The 19,860-nt window shown below is 44.9% G+C and overlaps 1 protein-coding gene across 3 annotated transcripts in view; it reads left to right on the forward strand.

The window, feature by feature from the left end:
* The window catches only part of ACSBG2 (acyl-CoA synthetase bubblegum family member 2), a 201,334-nt gene that overhangs the window by 14,229 nt on the left and 167,245 nt on the right, over nt 1–19,860 (forward strand). For all 3 annotated transcript variants that reach the window (XM_033956698.1, XM_033956696.1, XM_033956699.1), the window contains exon 2: nt 15,140–15,243. Coding sequence is in view for 2 of the 3 variants with exons in the window: in XM_033956696.1 (XP_033812587.1) it covers nt 15,186–15,243 (58 nt within the window). In the remaining variant the exon portion in view is untranslated. The remainder of the gene's footprint in view (nt 1–15,139; nt 15,244–19,860) is intronic.

Consider the following 19,860-nt stretch of genomic DNA (forward strand, 5'->3'; position numbering starts at 1 on the left):
TAACATCTTACCTTGCCCAGCTTTCTTTATTTAAGCATGATATGTTGTCTTCTTGGATTTTATTAATGTACGTGGTATTCTCATGTGTGGCCACTATTTTGTATGGGTTTTGGCTTATTACCGTATTTTCGCGGATATAACGCGCACCATTGTAAAACGCGCACAGGGGTATAGCGCGCAGAAATCACCATGATATGTACAAAAACTTTTCTATACCGCGCTCAGGCATATAACGCGCATGCTGCCCGACTCTCCTTTCGCCCGCCCTGACTTTCCGTGCGCTGTCCCGACTCTCCGTTCACCCCCCCTGACTTCCGTGCACTGCCCTGACTTTCCGTGCGCTGTCCCGACTCTCCGTTCACCCCCCCTGACTTTCCGTGCACTGTCCTCCCTTGAAGTCCTGTCCCCCCTTGAAGGTCTGTCCCCATCCTGAAAGCCTGATGCCCCCCCCCGACGTCCGATACATCCCCCCCCCCCCGGCAGGACCACTCGCACCCTCACCCCGAAGGACCGCCGACTCCCCAACAATATCGGGCCAGGAGGGAGCCCAAACCCTCCTGGCCACGGCGACCCCCTAACCCCACCCCGCACTACATTAAGGGCAGGAGGGATCCCAGGCCCTCCTGCCCTCGACGCAAACCCCCTCCCCCCAACGACCGCCCCCCCCCAAGAACCTCCGCCCGTCCCCCAGCCGACCCGCGACCCCCCTGGCCGACCCCCACGACACCCCCACCCGCCTTCCCCGTACCTTTGTGTAGTTGGGCCAGAAGGGAGCCCAAACCCTCCTGGCCACGGCGACCCCCTAACCCCACCCCGCACTACATTACGGGCAGGAGGGATCCCAGGCCCTCCTGCCCTCGACGCAAACCCCCCTCCCCCCCAGCCGACCCGCGACCTCCCTGGCCGACCCCCACGACCCCCCCACCCCCCTTCCCCGTACCTTTGGAAGTTGGCCGGACAGACGGGAGCCAAACCCGCCTGTCCGGCAGGCAGCCAACGAAGGAATGAGGCCGGATTGGCCCATCCGTCCTAAAGCTCCGCCTACTGGTGGGGCCTAAGGCGCGTGGGCCAATCAGAATAGGCCCTGGAGCCTTAGGTCCCACCTGGGGGCGCGGCCTGAGGCACATGGTCGGGTTTGGCCCATGTGCCTCAGGCCGCGCCCCCAGGTGGGACCTAAGGCTCCAGGGCCTATTCTGATTGGCCCACGCGCCTTAGGCCCCACCAGTAGGCGGAGCTTTAGGACGGATGGGCCAATCCGGCCTCATTCCTTCGTTGGCTGCCTGCCGGACAGGCGGGTTTGGCTCCCGTCTGTCCGGCCAACTTCCAAAGGTACGGGGAAGGGGGGTGGGGGGGTCGTGGGGGTCGGCCAGGGGGGTCGCGGGTCGGCTGGGGGGGAGGGGGTTTGCGTCGAGGGCAGGAGGGCCTGGGATCCCTCCTGCCCGTAATGTAGTGCGGGGTGGGGTTAGGGGGTCGCCGTGGCCAGGAGGGTTTGGGCTCCCTTCTGGCCCAACTACACAAAGGTACGGGGAAGGCGGGTGGGGTGTCGTGGGGGTCGGCCAGGGGGGTCGCGGGTCGGCTGGGGGACGGGCGGAGGTTCTTGGGGGGGGCGGTCGTTGGGGGGAGGGGGTTTGCGTCGAGGGCAGGAGGGCCTGGGATCCCTCCTGCCCGTAATGTAGTGCGGGGTGGGGTTAGGGGGTCGCCGTGGCCAGGAGGGTTTGGGCTCCCTCCTGGCCCGATATTGTTGGGGAGTCGGCGGTCCTTCGGGGTGAGGGTGCGAGTGGTCCTGCCGGGGGGGGGAATGTATCGGACGTCGGGGAGTCGGCCGGGCAAGAGGGCTTGGGCTCCCTCTTGCTCCGATCGTGGATGCGGGTGCGGGTGGGAGCGCGTGCGAGCGGTCGTTCGGGGTGGGGGTGCGAGCGGTCCTGCTGGGGGGGTGAATCGGGCGTCGGGCGGGGTGGGAACTATGTTTAAAAACTTTTCTATACCGCGCTCAGGCATATAACGCGCGAGGGGTATGCGCGGTACGTAAAATCACGTATAACGCGCGCGTTATATCCGCGAAAATACGGTAGTTCAGTTTTTATGGGTTTATTTCTTCGCTACTAACAAGAGGGGTCTTCTAGCCTTGGCACAGCTCTGAGTTGGGTTTTACTGTCATATTTTCAGCTTGTCATGCTGCCTGATGGCTTCCTTTGTTTGTCCGTTTATGCTGTTTGATTTATATTTTAGCTATCGCTTGTGTACTGGCCTGTGTAATATATGGCACTTTATGAGAAAGCGAAAGCATTACTCTCGTGGTTTTTGTTTCCTGTTCTTTTGTGGTCACGAACCAGGGAAAAGAAAAAAAAAAAACTGGGGGGGGGGGGTGAGGGGGATGAGATTGAATGAGACTGAAAGAGGAAGTATATTTTAACTGCGTTTCAATGTTACCATAAGCTTTCATTAAAACAATTATTTATTTCATATAAGTTTGCTGGATTATAAAGGATTATTTTTGAGAAAGAGAAGAACAAAATTACAGAAAAGATTTGGATCACTATTGTTTTTATATATAAAGACAAAGAGTATTGGAAAGAAGGGATAAGGGACAAATACCAGAAGTCAATAGAAAGTGTTATGTTAGATTGGCAATGAAGGGAATATATAAGCAGATTATTGAAGTTCATAGAAAGATAGTGTACGTAGATAGAAAGGATTCGTGTATGTAGATAGGAAGGATTCGTGACAAGTGATTATGTCTAACCAAATAACTAACAGGCATTAAGTATGATAACTGGCAATGTAAAAATAAACGCACCCTTTGTCTTTCTAGGTCTGGGATTTTTAATATGGGCGTTTCCCATCACCTTACTTTTTCCCATTACTAACGATTATTTGTTTTCTAGAGTTAGGGAAAACAGCAGACTTTCTACAGTGCATTTTAAGAGAACACCTAATGATTTTTATGAGTACTCTAAAAAAAATAAAAAATAAAAAATTATACAAGAGGGGCGCTACCTTAATACTTGCTAGCAATTAATGTCTGTCCGTTTCCCAGTACATGAGTTATTATTTGTTGTATTATGTCATATGTCAATTTCAATGTTTTTGGAAATACAAGTGGATTTCCATTTATGAGCACTCACTATAATTATCAATATAAAGAAAGAAAACTTATTTTTTCACTACTCACCACAACGTTTCAAACCTTATTCTTTGTCTGTGATCAAAGTTTAAGAAATGAGTTATGCTGCTTCTTTTTTTTTCCGTTACACAAACATACATAGCTACTTCCTGGTTGATGTGTCTGTGTTTAGGGAAATGTAGTGCTCTATTTCTTTAAACTTGAAATTATCAGCAGCTATTTTCTTTTTGTTTTTTTCATTATTCATGTCTCTACAATAACTGGAACATATTGCATAGGGTTCTTTTGATCCACTCCTATCCCAAATGGTAATATTAATTAATGTTGTGCTAACATACCGAAGTGAGAATAACTTCTGCTTTTTATTTCTTAAGTCCCAAGCCAAGTTTTTGAGTGTTTCAACAGAGACATACCATTATAGGTTGTTCATTTCTTGTTATAAAAAATATTTGTCTAGCTTTAAGCAAAGTGTATTATTCTGTTTCTTTGCATTTTATTTTACTTTTTAGTTTTATCATTTTCACTTTAATATGATTCAATATAACTTATGTGTTAATATGTTTAAATTTATAGCGGTGCCATTCTTTTTATTTAGGTCAGATTCCTTGCTATGTTTTGACATATTTTTACATCATATGTCACTGTAGCTATAATTCCTTTAGGTTGTCAGATATACTTCAGATATACTTATTTGATTTGAAGTAGAGAATGACACGGTGGCGGTTTACCCGCAGCCACCGCATTTTAGCCGCGGGTCACCCGCCGAAAACGGGGAAGAAAACTAGCAGTCGCTGCGGCGACGGGGACAAGGCCATTCACCGCCCGTGGGGCGGTGAATGGTCTTGTCCCCGCAGTGAGGCATGAAGGATCGCGCGGTCCCCGCAGCTCACACCCGCCTGCCCAATCGATTCTAGTGTTTAGCCAGCTCTCTCCCTTCTCCTCACCTTAGTTTGTAGATTTTCTTTTTCGGCGACCCGCACGCTATCAGAGAGCCGCGCACCCGCTGCTGCTCAGTTTCAATCTTCTGCTCTGACGCAACCGGAAACAGGAAGTTGCAGCAGAGCAGAAGATTGAACACTGAGCAGCCGCGCGTGCGCGGCTCTTTGGGAAAGTGTGCAGGTCGCCGAAAAAGAAAACCTATAAACTAAGGTGAGGAGAAGGGAGAGAGCTGGCTAAACACTAGGATCGATTGGGCAGGCAGGTAGTGGCTGCGGGGACCGTGCGATCGCTAGTGTTCCCGGCTCAAATTGGAAGGAGGGAGTGAAAGGGAAAAGGATTCTGGGCCAAGGGGATGAAGTCGGAAAGAAAAACCCACAGCAGGAAAGAAAGGGAAGGACTGGCAGGTGAGCCAGATGCTAGAAGCAGGGGGGGGGGGAAGAAAGAGGGAAAAAAGCTAGATGGGGTTGAAAAGAAGAGACAGGGAAGATAGGGGAAATCTGGACACAGGAAGGTAACAGAAAGAGGGGAAATTATGTGCATGGGGCATAGGGACAGAGACATAAAGGGGACATGCCATGGGGATGGTATATGGACACAGGGGGGGCAATGACAGATACATAGGGGAGATATTAGAAATGGAGAAAATAGGAGCACAGAAGCGAGATGGTTTGTGGGGATGGGACAGGGACCGAGCTTGCAGGCTCCAGTGGCTTGCACAAATTACATTGTAACGTGCCATGAAAATAAGAAGAAGGAAGGTAGATAGGCCACGCGAGAGGAGCTGAAGGGTAGTAGAAAGGAACAGATGGTAAAGGAGGGAGGGAAGGGTGGTGGTGGAAAGGAATAGAACAGACATTGAAGGAGGGTGGAGAGGAACAGACTCCCAAGGGAAATGTGGAAGACAGAGTGGGAAGAAGACAGATGCCAGACTATGCGGGAGCGGAGGGAAGAAGATGGGTGCTAGACCAATTGGGGGGGGGGGGGTAAGGGAGAGGCACAGTAACAGCAAATGGAAGACGCAGAGAGAAGACACACAGTGGATGGAAGGAATTCAATGAGAAGATGTGGAAAGCAGAAACCAGACAACAAAGGTAGAAAAAAAAATTATATTTATTTATTTATTTTTTGCTTTAGGATAAAATAGTATATTAGTTGTGTTGATAAAAATTTATAAACAAAGCCCTGCCAGCTGAACATCTCTTTCTCTAGTTCAGCAGCAGGAACTTTGATTTATAAGAAAGGAATAAGCTAAATATTACAGTACTAAGGCTTATATGGATGCAGTGGGGACGGTGACGGGGCGGTGAATGGGATGGCAGTGGCGGTGACGGGGCGGTGAAAGGGATGACGGTGACGGGGCGGTGAAGGGAACGGCGGTGACGGGGCGGTGCAGAGGATGGTGGGCCGGTGACGGGGACAGATTTTTTCCCCGTGTCATTCTCTAATTTGAAGCACATAAATTTTAATTTCTGTTTTTTTAGTGATACTACTTAGGCATAGCTGGAAACAAACTAAACAATATATATTGTCACAAACCCGAGCCCAATGCCGGCCTTGTGACAGTTAAACCCCGGAGAAAACATCCCCTGAAACTAGTCCGGGGTAATCACTGTGTCCCTGATAGGCAGGAACAGGACCAGGAAGCACAGGCTGTGTTCAGACCTGCTGTAGAACATAGCCTGGTGAAAACTGGCAGGGCCCATTTAAATCCTCCATTTTGTAAGAGGCTGGCTAAACAGGGTAGAAGGCAGCCTCAGCTGAAGGAAGCCCAGCCCCTGAGTAGGACTGGGCGTGGTACAGCAGCCTTGCAGCATTTGGAGAGCTGGTTGTCCAGGAGGAGGGGAGACACTGGAGAAGCTCTCAGGTGGAAGGAGCCTTCAATTCCTCCAGAGCCAAAGGATATTGAAATGTTGGACACAGAGCCAGAAGGAACAACCCTGGTAAACCCAAAATATGAAGCAATGGATTGCAGTGCTTTACCAGAGGTGGGACTATCTGAGGAAATGGATATTAGTTAGTTTTGAATTGCTTTTTGAGTTAACTTTTGAATGTTTCCATTTCTGCTGGGCATAAGGATTTTCCTTGAGCATGCTAGCTAAAGGGATGTATGTTAGCAAAGTGTTTGCTTTGTTAGGAAGTTTGTTTTTTTTTTTTCCAAGATGGCTGCTGTGAAAAGAACTTCAGCAATTTCTTTTCATAAGGTGTGAATATCCTGAAAGCTGGAACAGGATTTGCCAAGCATCTTAGTGAAAGGTTGGCGGGTTATTTTGCTCTTGGTAACAAGGAGCCGATTTGGCCAATCTGCCAGCCTTCTGCCACTGCTTTTGAAAGGGCAGCGCTGCACATTGCAGTGTGACACAGCTTGTTTGCCAATTTACAAGGAAGACTTTTTGAGAGTCAAGGACTGCCAGAGACTCTGTGATACCTGGGACATTGATAAAAGAACTTTGGGAAAGTTATCCAGACTAGGCTGGTAATTACAGTATTATTTTGTTTTCATTATTATGGCCAAGATCTTTTGAGTCCATTTTCTTTTCATGCATTGTTGCTTGGACCTGTTCAGATGAACAATAAATTTGATTTCTTTATTTCATTACTTACTTGTGTGAGGCCATTCTGTTTTATTCACATAGGAGAATTTATTCACAACAGGGTCTTCCTCCCTCTTGGGGAAGCACGCTGGGAGAATATTTTATGCATGGGCCGGTTACCGCAAGCCTCGAGGGCCGGCCACGCTACAATATATATATTTCATATATTATTTCTTGTTGATTGTGATTCGCTTCAGTAAGACAACTACCATATCAGATGACGCTGTTTGTTACATGAGAATCTTTTGAATGAAATGTTTCTGATATTACAGTTGCAATTCTGCTATTAGTGACTTATTTGCACACCTATGGACTAATGCTAGTTGCTAAAGATATTTGAGATATCTTTGCTGAGGATTTTCCACGGGTATGAGATCCAGATGATGGATGAGCCCCATTGGAAAGACCTTGTTACCAGAGAAGGAATATGATGAGTGCCTAGAAACCTTAAAGACTTACCAGCAAAGACTTATTGACTGTCGCTACTAATGACCGGATGATCTTTATGGCTTTGAATTTCTACAACTTCATTTTTGCCTCCTCACAATCATGGACTTGTTGATTTGCACTTCAACCTTTTTTATGGACTTATGCAGTATTAGTATATATATATATTTTAACAGGCGTATTTCTAGATTTTGATTGTGCTTTTATGCATTTTCATTCTATTTTGACTCCCGTAATTGCGCCTTAATTATTTTCCATTTCAATTGGATTCTCTCCATCTCCTTTCTTGCTGCTAGAGCTGAAGTGAAGTGCAGTGAAGACGCAAGAATGACTTGAACCCATTCACCTCTTATGATCCTAAGAAGTGCACTACAGACTATGATAACGAGATCTGATGTGGTTACCTGGATTTCCACCTTGGCCTATGAGCATAACCTGATAACGTTTGGACCCAGCCGAGTCTGCACTGATCCCAGCTATTTTGGAAGGGCATGGAGATAATCTAACTTGTTAATTTATCCTTTTATCTCTTTTTGATATAGTATACTCATAACAGGATGAAGCCATAAAAGCAAAGTATCTTTAAATGTTTAATCACATATATTTTCCACCTATGGCATATGTTTTGCGAGATTTCTTTATTGTAATAATAATTTGATTTCTCATGATTTCTGAGTCATACAGCCGTCACTGCTTGCAAGGATCAGGCAGGTAGCTGCGTCTAACGAGGGAAGGTGACGGAATGAAAAAAAAGGTAACGGGGTGGGGGTTGTGTAATCGCTCCATAAGACGCACCCTTATTTCCACCCACTTTTTGGGGGTGGAAAAAGTGCATCTTATGGAGCGATAAATACGGTAAGTCTTAATCAATAATATTGTTATTTATAGCTAAAGAGACATATAAGAACATAAAAATTGCTGCTGCTGGGTCAGACCAGAAGTCCATCGTGCCCAGCAGTTCGCTCACGCTGAGGTCCCCGGGTCAAAGACCAGTGCTCTAAAATGAGTCCAGCCTCAGCTGTGTACGTCCCAGTTTAGCAGGAACTTGTCCAGCTAAGTCTTGAAACCCTGGAGGGTGTTTTCCCCTACAACAGCCTCTGTTTTTTATTTTACTTTTGTGATTATGATAAACATACTGAGGGCCTGAGAGCAATGTTAGGAAATTCTTCTTCACGGAGAGGGTGGTAGATGCTTGGAATGACCTCCTGAGGGAAGTGGTGGAGAGGAAAACTGATGGAATTCCAAAAAACATGTGATAAAAATAGAGGATCTCTAATTAAAAAATGAAAGATGTAAATTAAAGAACGAAGGGCTAGATTCACTAACCTCATAGATCCGATCCGTCAGCGATCCGATCCATGAGATTGCTGGCTGATCGATTCATGACACATCCTCATGTAAATGAGGGCGATTGGAATCACACCCCCAACCGACTGCACAAATCGCTGATTGAGCGATTGAGTCGGGGAGAGCCCTGACAGTAGTGACAGGAGAAGCAGCCTCCTGTCACTGCTGTCAGGACTTCTGCCGGCTTTTTTTTTTCCATTTTTTTTAATGAGCTGTAAAATATCAGGCTTATAAAAGAAAAAGTCTCCTCCTATCTGACAAAGTACTCCTGTGCTGAACACCCCTTCCCGCACGCGCGCCAAAATGGCAGCAACTGACTGGCCAGGCACGCCTCCGTCCAAATATGCTCAACACCCCTCCTCTTACCTAAAAGTTGGGAGCAGGAGGGGTGCTCAGTCCCTCCTGCTCCTTAGGCCTCCAGCGCAGTCTTTGGGAGCAGGAAGAACTGCAAAGTCCTCCTGCTCCTGCTCTTCTTCCCGATGCAGTGCGAATATGGGCCTTGGTCCCCACCCCAGTGCATCATGTGATGCATGAGGAGGAGCCTAAGGCACTGATTGGCTCAGGTGCCTCAGGCTCCTCCCTTGGGAGGGGCCTGAGGCACCTGAGCCAATCAGGGACTTCCTTGGGGCTGAGCCTAAGGAAGTTCCTGATTGGCCAAAACAATAGCCAATCTTGGGGCTGGTAAATAATACTAACAAGCGCTAAGCTGTTTGCGCCTGCGTATTTGATTCTTAAATGGTACATGCACATGAAGATTGTGGGCCGGCGCCTGGACCTTCCTTTCCTTCAGTTGCAGTGGCGACAGGTGGGAAGCAGCAGCGGCGGCGAACTGGGGGAAGAGGGTTGTAAGCAGAAGACTCACCGGTAGGCCAGGCTTCAGCGCTGGAGAGAGGGAGGCAGGCAGGCCGGCTTTGGTGCGGTAGGGAGGCTGGCTGACTGGATTCGGGAGAGGGGGTGGGATAAAGGCTGGAAGGCAGTGAGGGGGACATAGGAAGGAGGGAGGAAGGAGAAAAGGGGGGTGAGGTTGTAAGCAGAAGAAAGACTAGAGAGAGAAAGGCCTGGACCAAAGGGGAAAGACAGGAGGCAGATGCAGGACTATGGGAGATGCAGACAGAGGGTGAGAGACCTTGAGGAAGAACAGAGAGATACAAGATCATAACAGAGGAGGGAGACCTGGAACAAAGGTACAAAGTAGAACTGACACTGGATCTGGGGAGGGTAACAGAGGGAAAAGAGAGAGACCTGGACCTAAAGGGGATGGGGCTGGATTGTGAAAGAAATGTTGGATGCGAAAGAGAGAAAGAAAGAAATATTGGATGCACAGTCAGAAGGAAGTTCATGAAATCACCAGACAACAAAGGTAGGAAAAATGATTATTTCAATTCAAAAATTATGGCCTATCTTAACTACATCTCCTTATCAGCATTGGTGTTTTCCAATCCTTCGGGATTTTGATGATTCTAGAGTGGACTTGTGTTGGAATAAATTTACAGAAATAGATTGGCAAACTTTTAATATCTACAATAGGTATGTAAAAGCTTACTGTAGACTTGATAGTTGTCCGCCTAATGTTATGAAAGTTGCTCCGGTCAATTTTAAGGCCAACTTGCTGCTTTGGATCAATTGTTTATTATTTACAGGGATGTTCCCAGAGAAACTTGGTCAAATTGTGATTACACCGATTAGAAAAAAAACTAAAGAATCTGTTAGCATTGTATAGCTAATATTCCCTTGGCCACTAAGTTATTGGAGGGGTTGGTCAATTTTGAATTGGTTACACATTTGAATAAGTTTAATATTTTGCAAGACAAACAATCTGGTTTTTGGTCAGGTTTCAGCACTGAAACTGTTATGGCCTCTTTCTTAGATTACCTACATTCGTTATTTAGCCAGGGTACAAGTGCTGTTGTTCTCCAGGTTGATTTGAGCAGTGCATTTGATTTGGTTGATCACATTATACTTTTGGACTGTCTAGAATCCATTGGAATTTCAGGAAATGTTTTGAACTGGCTTCGCGGTTTCCTGGGTAAAAGATTGTATTGGGTGTGCAAGGACGATATTTTATCATTTCATTGGGTAAACGCCTGTGGGGTACTGCAGGGTTCTCTCCCTTCCCCTACCTTGTTTAATATTTATCTTGTTGGGAAATTTGTTGCAAAGCTTAAAATTCTATATTTATGCAGACGATATTACTATATTCAATATCAAAGGACTAATGTCTCTACTATCTCATCAACTACTGTATAATTGGCTATTTAGGGCTTCAGACATGCCATTATTGTTCGCTCGTTTTTCTCGGCGATACAAAATGATCTTGGTGGCTATGGCTGTGGCTTCTTCATTCGCCCATTCAAAGAATATTTTTATTTTTAAGAATATTTTAAAAATTTTTAATACTTTTGATAAATTTTATCTGTTTTTCTTTATTTTAATTCCTTTTCTTTTATAAAGTGCATAGTGCTCTCATAAATATTTGCAATAAAAATTTTTTTGCAATAAAAATTGACTTATCTTCAATATATGTTGTTTCCTTAATAGGATCGGGTAGGGGCTTGTCACATCGACATGTTTCGCCGTGAGGCTTTTTCAAGATTATATCCCCTGTAAGAATGAAAGAAGACATTGTATTTCCCATCCCATATTTCTTACAAGCATATCTTTACTTAATTTTAAGGGAACCATATAGTAAATAATTATAAACCACATGCTCACCCTTTTTCAGTTTTAACAGACCATCCCGATGTCATAAATTTTCTGATCTAACAAAGATGGCTGCGGCATCTTTTTTCTCAATATAAGTACCTCCCCTACTCTATGACATCACTCCTTCCAATAGCGAATCCGGAGCATGCATTACAGCAAAGTGTTCCATTCCACTTCCTGGTTTAAACCTCCCGGCACCACCGTGTTTAACCTATAGATCCATTTCTGTTCTAACCAGTTTAACCTTTGTTTGTAGTTTCCACCCTCCCACCCTTCTTTAATGTGTGCTATAATACGCCATCTTATGTCTGTACTGTGATGTCCATGGGTTTCCCAATGTTCAACTAAGGGGGCTTCCATCACTTTTTTAATTATTCTGGACTTGTGCTCGTTCAATCTGATGTTCATCTGACGGCTTGTTCTGCCCACATATATTAAATCACAAGGGCATATTATAATGTATACAACATTATGGGTTTTACATGTAGTAGTTGTATTGGCTACAATATTAATTTCCCTAAACGGAGGCTGCCATTCCAGGCCTTCTATCGTGCACTTGCACCACTGACATTTTTGACACCTTAGGTGCCCTGATATCGTTTGTACTCCACTCCCTTCCATAAAATACCTATGGCGTGCAAGACATTCGCCTATGTTTTTTCCACGATGATAAGTAATTATGGGAAACTCCTCAAACACTTTGGGGACAGTTTTCAAAATGTGCCAATATTTCTTCATACTGTTGACTATGTAATTCGATCCCATGTGAAAGGGCAGAACACACACCATTCTTGAATTTTTCTCCTCCTGATATTCTTTATGGTCTTCCCCTTCTGCTATCTGGGTAGTAGATGACGACTGCAGTAATAGCTCCCGGTTGGCGTATTCTATAAAAACTTGCCGCTAAAAGAGGTTTCTGGAGAAAACTTTCTCTTTTCAGGCCGCTAAAATGAATACATGGCTCGGAAAAATGATGTTAGAAGATTCTTCTTATTTAGATTCTAGGAAATTACTAAAGACTCAATTATTTAATAGGCTGACATCGTAATGGTTTTACCTTTTCTTTTATTTTAACCATGTTTGCATTCTGTTATGTTTCTTACCTGCATGGTTTGCATTTTCATCTTGATCAATTTTATTGAAATGTTTGTACTGCCTTTTATTGTATTTTATCGCGATTTTTACTGAATATGTATGTATTGTTTTTCTCATGCTGTGAGCCGCTTAGAACCTCCCCGGTATGGCGACATAAATAAATAATTATTATTATTTTTAATTTAGTGATCAAAATGTGTCAGTTTTGAGAATTTATATCTGCTGTCTATATTTTGCACTATATTTGTCTATTTTTCTATAGTTACTGAGGTGACATTGCATGTTTTAAAGTCATCTGCTTTGACATCTTTGAAAACCCTCCCGAATATAAATGATAATTAACATTTTCTCTGTGTACAGTGTGCTTTTTTATGGTTTACCATTATGAATTAATAAGATATTGTGTGTACATGAAAAATGAATGGAAGAAATTGGGGGTGGGATGGGGGTGGGACTGAAAATTAATAGATGCCCCGTTATTGATGAAAAAAACAAATGGTCACATTATGTATACCATCCAGCCCAGGCAATTTGCTACTGTTCAGTTTGTTAAATTAACCTATTATATCAACCAATGTTAAAGATTTTATGATTTTCTATGATAATCAGAATTGAATACCATTTCTGGCATCAGTAATTCCTCACATATTCCTCGGTGAAGACTGAAGCAAATAATTAATTTAATCTCTCTGCTATGGCTTTGTCTTCCCTGAGAGCCCCTTTTATCCCTCGGTTGTCTGGCGGCCCAACAGTTCTCTTCTCGGCTTCTTGCTGTAGAGAATGAATTGCAAGTCTCGAAACTCTGCCTCAAACTAAAATCTTGCAAGTGTACCTTGGACCCTTTCCCCTCCTACCTATTCGAGAATATCTCTACACAGGCCATCGCTTCCCTCACCAAACTTATAAACACTGCTCTAACATCGGGCCTTTTCTCCTCCGAAATGGGACATATTGCATTAACCCCTCTACTGAAAAAGACCGACCTTGATCCCTCTATTCCCTCCAATTACCGTCCAATAGCAAACATCCCTCTCCTAACCAAGATGTTAGAATCCATCATATCCACTCAACTCTCATCCTACCTAGAAAGATTCTCTATTCTCCTACCCTACCAATTCGGCTTCAGACCCAACTTCAGCACTGAATCCCTATTAGCCTCACTAATCTCTAAGGTACAACAACTTCATTCTCGCAACAAATTCGCTGTACTTCTACAATTCGATCTCTCCGCAGCTTTTGACATCGTCCATCATGATATCTTAATCTTCCAACTCTCTGAAATAGGCATAAGTTCCACAGTCCTAGACTGGTTCTCGAAATTCCTACGTTTATGCTCCTACACCGTTAACATAAACGGTACCTCATCCCCTCCCTGGAAGCCGATATGTGGAGTCCCGCAAGGCTCACCCCTCTCTCCTATCCTTTTCAATATTTACATGTCCTCTCTGAAACTTCTTCACCTATCCCTCCTGGAAACTCTCTACACCTATGCCGACGATATCCTCATCCTCCTCGAGACTGACTCGAACCTCACTAATCTCGCTGAGAACATATCCGCATGTATAATGAACCTCCATTCCTGGCATATTCTGTATAAATGAAATTGAATGAGTCCAAAACAAAATTACTTTGACTCGGCCCAATATTAGATCATTTACCCACCTCCATCCCATTATATTCCGGCTCAACTCTTCAGCTTGAGTTTTCAAGCAAAGTCCTTGGCATCGACTCCTCGCTCTCCTTCAATGACCACCTCAACTTCTTGGTAAAAAAATGCTTCTTTAGTCTTCATATGCTGAGGAAAGTGAGATCGTACTTTCATCATTCTCACTTCATCGTCCTTGTTCAATCCACCATCCTCTCTAGACTGGATTATTGCAACTCCATCTATTTAAGCCTAACTAAAAAAAAACTCCATAGACTTCAGCTAATCCAGAACGCCGCGGCCAAGCTTATTTTCGCAAAAGGCAAGTTCGACCATGTCTCCCCACTCCTGTCCTAACTTCACTCCAGAGTCCTCTTTAAATGTGCTTGTTTAGCCTTCAAGACCCTACATGGCATCCTCCCTCCCGTTATCCCACTCTTCTGGAATTCCTCTAACCCTAATTCCACTAGATCCTCCCAAAAACTGAAACTATCATTCCCCTCTACAAAAGGTATATCCCACGTAGGAAAACTAGGAACATCCCTCCCCTTTAGAACCACAGAACTCTGGAATAACCTCACATCCCCGCTCAGAGTTTCAAGTTCCCTCCAATCCTTCCGCAAACATCTGAAAACTTGGCTCTTTTCAAAAATCTAACACTTCCCGCTTTTTGGTTCCCTGTCCCTCTTTATCTTCCTAGCTCCTTTCCTATAACCCTTCATTGTAGCTTCTTTTCAGCCTAACCCTGTAAACCGTGCCGAGCTCTACGCTTGTGGAGATGGCGCGGTATACAAACCTAAGGTTTAGTTTAGTTTAGGTACGGGGACAAACTTACCCATCCCCATAGGAACTCAATTTCCCCATCCTGTCACCATGAGTTTTGTCACTGCCCCTGCCCCATTCTTGTAAACTCTGCCTTAACCGCACAAGTCTTGAACACTTATGATTTAAAGTGTTTCAGGCTTGTGCAGATGAGAATGGAGCTTGCAGGAAAGGGGCGGGCACAGGACGGGAAAATGAGTTCCCGCGGGGATGGGGAAAAATTTGTCCCTGTGTCATTCTCTAATTGCTACTTATACTTATACTATGTTTTTACTTGTGTTAATTGGTATTTAATTTGTGAAATTGGTGCCTAATTTTTTTTTTTTTTTTTTTAAATCCTCCTTTAATGTTCTAGATTTTGTTAAACATTCATGTACTAAACTGTTCTCAGTTAACAGGCAGAAACACCAATTTATTTTCTTGTAGTTTAGTGGAGGCAAACTGCATCAAGACATCTGGAGAAACAAAAGCCATGCAAACCAGTTCAATATATGAAAGCAATCCTCAACCACAAATGATTCAATTGGATGGTAAGTAAAGATAACAACATTCATAACCTGAAAACCTTTCATTATAAAGTTTGTGTCTTAATTTTGCATTCTACTACTTGTATACATTTTTGAGAGAGGATAATTTGTATAATAATGCATATAGATAGGAAAACATACGGTTAAGCCCATGTACAGTATGTAAAGCTAGGACAGTATTTTGTAAAAGATTTGAGTGCTGAGCCTCTCATACATAGCACTGCTGAATACAGTCTGATTGATATTCAGCCGGCAGCAGTGGCTCTAGTTTGCTTAATTATCCCTAGATATTAAGTGCAAGGCCATGTGTTTGGTGTAATTTTAATCTGCCCTGGATGCTTTTAATATCAACAGGCTTGCATATACAGTAGAATCCCAGTTAACCAGTTTCAAATAACTGGCGCACTCAACCAACTGTTAAAAAAACAAAACAAACCACCTTTGTTTTCTGGCAAAAATTTTAAAGCACAGTTACTTACCGTAACAGTGCTATCCGGAAATAGTAGGCAGATATTCTCTATTATCTACAGTTATTGGGGTCTAAGGTAGCAACAATAGAAGTGGTACCATGGGCGAAAGCTCATCTCCAGCCTCTCCAGCGTGCACTTTTGTCCCGCTGGTCGCTGCAGATGGACTTCCTTCAGATGCCTTTGGAGTGGACAGGCCCCGCAGAGTTTGCAATGGTAGCTAAGGCTGGAGGTACTGTCCAAAGGATTGCCTCTATTCATAGCATTATCCCAGGACAAGCAGGCAGCCTATTCTCACATATGGGTGACGTCATCGACGGAGCCCCGATGCGGAAGCCTCGCAAGCAGACTTGCTTGTAGAAACTAGAAGTTTCGAGTCAGCCACACCACGCATGCACGAGTGCCTTCCCGCCCAGCACAGGGCGCGTCTCCTCAGTTTTCAGTTTTTCACGGAGCCGAGAAGCCCCTCTTTGACTCTCTGCGTTTAACTTACTTACGTCGTGCCTTTTCTCACCGCGGTTTGTGTTCTTTTTCTTCATGAATCACTGTATTTCTTTTATTTTAGTTTAAAAAAAAAAAAAAATTATTTCTTCCATTCGGCTGCCGGGGAAGGCTGCTCGGCCGCAGCCCAGGGGCTTCGACTTTGCGGCGGCTGTTTTTCCTCCTATGTTCCGGCCAGCAACAGGCTTCAAGAAGTGTAGCCAGTGTCAACATGCAATTTCTCTCACGAACCTACACAGTAGGTGCCTCAAGTGCCTTGGGCCAGATCATTAGCCGAAGTTGTGCGAGCGCTGAGCTATTCTTCAACCTTGAGCACTTAAACGTCGTCTACTTTCAGTGGAGAAGCACTTCCTTGACCCCGAAGCCGACCTCGGTCTCACCTTCGACCGAGGGTCCTCCTGCCTCCGCTGCTTCGACCTTGAGCCTCATTAGACCTTCTTCGTTTGCAGTGGCTCTTTCCTCAATGTCTGCTGTATCTTCCCCTGTATGCTCAGGTCAGATAGCTCAGCAGAAAGTTCCAGCGGTGGTGCTTAAGGTGCCTAAGACTTCCAAGTCGAAGCACATTTCTACTGCCTCTGTGGAACCTCCAGCCAAAGCAGGTGGTCCAGTTTCAGATGCAGATCCATCCTTGCCAGCTTCTTTCCAGACCATGTTAGAGAAGCAGTTTATTCAGTTCCTTACTAACATGGGACCCAAATTGCTTCCTCTTATCCAGCCTGGGCATTCAGCAGACTCCCACGAGGTCGAGCCGCTTCCTTTGCCCCAGTCTGAACTTACTCACTCTTTGCAGGGAGCAGAGTCTCTGCGAGTGTTTGGTCTGGCATCCAAGCACGTAAAGCAAGGAGCAGATTCTTTGTGAGTGCCTCGACGAGAATCCTCACACTCTATACAAGGAGCAGAGTCTTAGAGTGCATCAAGGTTCTTCCACCAAGCCTCTGGAGCTTTGATCTACAGCTTCCAGCTCTATCCATTCCTTGGTGACTGCTTCCATCTCCGGGGCGAAGTCTCCTCGATCTTCAAGACCTGCTTCCAAGCACCATTCTCACTGAAAATCGAGGCCTTCCTCGAGGCATACATCCAGGCATGGCTCTTCTTCCAAAGAGAATCTTCAACTAAGCCTTGATCTACACCTTCTAGTTCTACTAGACCATCGACTCCTCGATCGAAGTCTCCACTTCCACACCTCGAGGACTCAGTGGTTTCACTTGCTTCATTCAAGTCTCTCTATTCTTTTGATGTCTTTTTTTTCCTGACAAAGCTTCATCTTTAACCCAGGCTGCCTCGACGACCTGGAGTTCTGGAGCAGATCAGCTATCTTTCTCTTCATTTCTTCGTCAGATGGCTATTGACTTGGACCTTCAATTGGATGCTGATTCCAAATACTCTAAGGAGTATCTCGAAGTCATGCATCTTCCTCAACCTCCGGCAGAGTCACTTAAGCTTCCTCTTCACAAGCTTTTGTCTCAGATTTTTACCAGATGCCTGGAGACTCCTTATGCAATTCCAGATGTTCCAGGCAAATTAGACTACAGATATAAAACTCTCCATTGCAAAGGATTTGAGAATTCACAGTTATCTCACCAATCCCTACTTGTGGAGTCATCTTTGAAAAGGTCCCATCCTTCCAAGGTTTATGCTACTGTTCCTCCAGGAAGGGAAGGGAAAACTATGGACAAATTCGGACGTCGCATCTATCAAAATGCCATGATGTCCTCTAAAGTCCTTAATTACAATTTCTATTTTATCACTTATTTTGAGTTTCTCATTGCTCTTTTGCCTAAATTTCTCAGTTATTTAGATACTCAAAAGCACTTTGAATTTCAAGAAGTCATAGCTTCTCTATCGCAACTCAGATTACATCTACTTCATTCTTCTTACGATGCCTTTGAGTTGTCTGCCAGGGCAACTGCTTGTTCTGTAGCAAAGCGCTGCCTTGCCTGGCTTCGTACCATTGAAATGGATCCTAATCTTCAGGACCGCTTGGCTAATATTCCTTATGTAGACAATGACCTCTTCAATGAATCTATTGAGGCAGCCACCAATAAATTATCTGAGCATGAAAATCCTTTGATTCTATTGTCGGACCTAAGCCAAAGTCGGCTCCTGCCAAGCCTACATGCCCTCCTCCTATTTACCAGAGGCGTTTTGCTCCTTACACTCGCCCTCCTCCCAAGAAACAGCAGAATCAGAAGCAACAGAAATCTCAACCTTCTGCTGCACCTAAGGCTACGCAGCCTTTTTGACTGTTTAAAACAGAGCATAACCTCCACCGTTCTCTTCTCTGAACTATCTTCCCCCTATTGGAGGTCGTCTCTATCATTTTTATCACCGATGGGAGACAATCACATCCAACCTCTGAATGCTGTCAATCATCAGAGAAGGATACTCTCTCTTCATTTCACTCAGGTTCCACCAGAGCTTCCTCCAAGAGAGTATCCTTCCAGTCCATCCCAGACCGCCCTTCTTCTTCAGGAAGCTCTAGCTCTGCTTCGTCTCCATGACATCGAACCAGTTCCTTTGAAACAGCAGAACAGGGGGTTTAATACCCATTACTTCCTTGTTCTGAAGAAGACGGGCGATCTGCAGCCCATTCTGGATTTCAACAAAATTATAGTCAAAGAAAAATTTTGCATGTTATCCCTGGCATCCCTTTATCACCTCCTAGACACGAACAACTGGTCATGCTCTCTGGATCTCAAGGAGGCTTATACTCGTATTCTCATTCATCCGGCCTCGCATCAATATCTCAGATTTCGGGTGAGGAATCTGCATTATCAATGCAGAGTGCTGCCCTTTGGCCTGGCTTCATCTCCCAGAGTGTTCACCAAGTGCCTAGTAGTGGTAGCCGCAGCTCTCGGAAACCATAGTCTTCAGGTATTTCCCTACCTGGACGACTGGATCATCAAAGATTCAACATCACAAGGGGTTATTGTAGCGACTCAAACGGACTACGTGGTTCCTACAGAGTTTGGGATTCAAAATCAACTTTCCCAAATCCCAACTTCAACCCTCTCAGAATCTACAATTCATTGGAGCTGTTCTGGATACTATCCAGCTCAGAGCATTCCTCCCGCAACAACGTCTGAAAGCCCTCCTTTAACTCTGTCATACATTATCTTCCCGCTCCTCCATATCAGTGAGACACATGATGGTACTCCTGGGTCACATGGCCTCCACAGTACACGTGACTCCTTTTGCCAGACTTCATCTCAGAATTCCTCAGTGGACTCTGGCATCTCAGTGGACGAAGTTTTGCGACCCACTTTCTCGACACATTGCAGTCACTTCTTCATTGAGAGTCTCTTCTCTGGTGGATGTTCTCTTCCACCTCTCCAGAGGCTTGCTGTTTCAAACGCCACCTCATCAGAAGGTCCTCACAACAGAGTCCTCGAACCTATGCTTGGGGCACTCATCTCAATGGTCTCCGTATGGATCGTCAGTGTCACATCAATCTGTTGGAACTCAGAGCGATTTTTCAAGGCTCTCAAAGCTTTTCAACATCATCTTCAAGATCAGGTAGTCCTCATTCGGATGGACAACCAAGTCGCCATGTATTATTTCAACAAACAGGGAGGGACGGGATCTTCCTCCCTTTGTCAAGAAGCTCTGAAGGTTTGGGATTGGGCAATCCGCCACAATGCCTTCCTCAAAG

The sequence above is a fragment of the Geotrypetes seraphini genome, chromosome 8 (assembly GCF_902459505.1).
Source record: "Geotrypetes seraphini chromosome 8, aGeoSer1.1, whole genome shotgun sequence".
Lineage (NCBI taxonomy): Eukaryota > Metazoa > Chordata > Amphibia > Gymnophiona > Dermophiidae > Geotrypetes > Geotrypetes seraphini.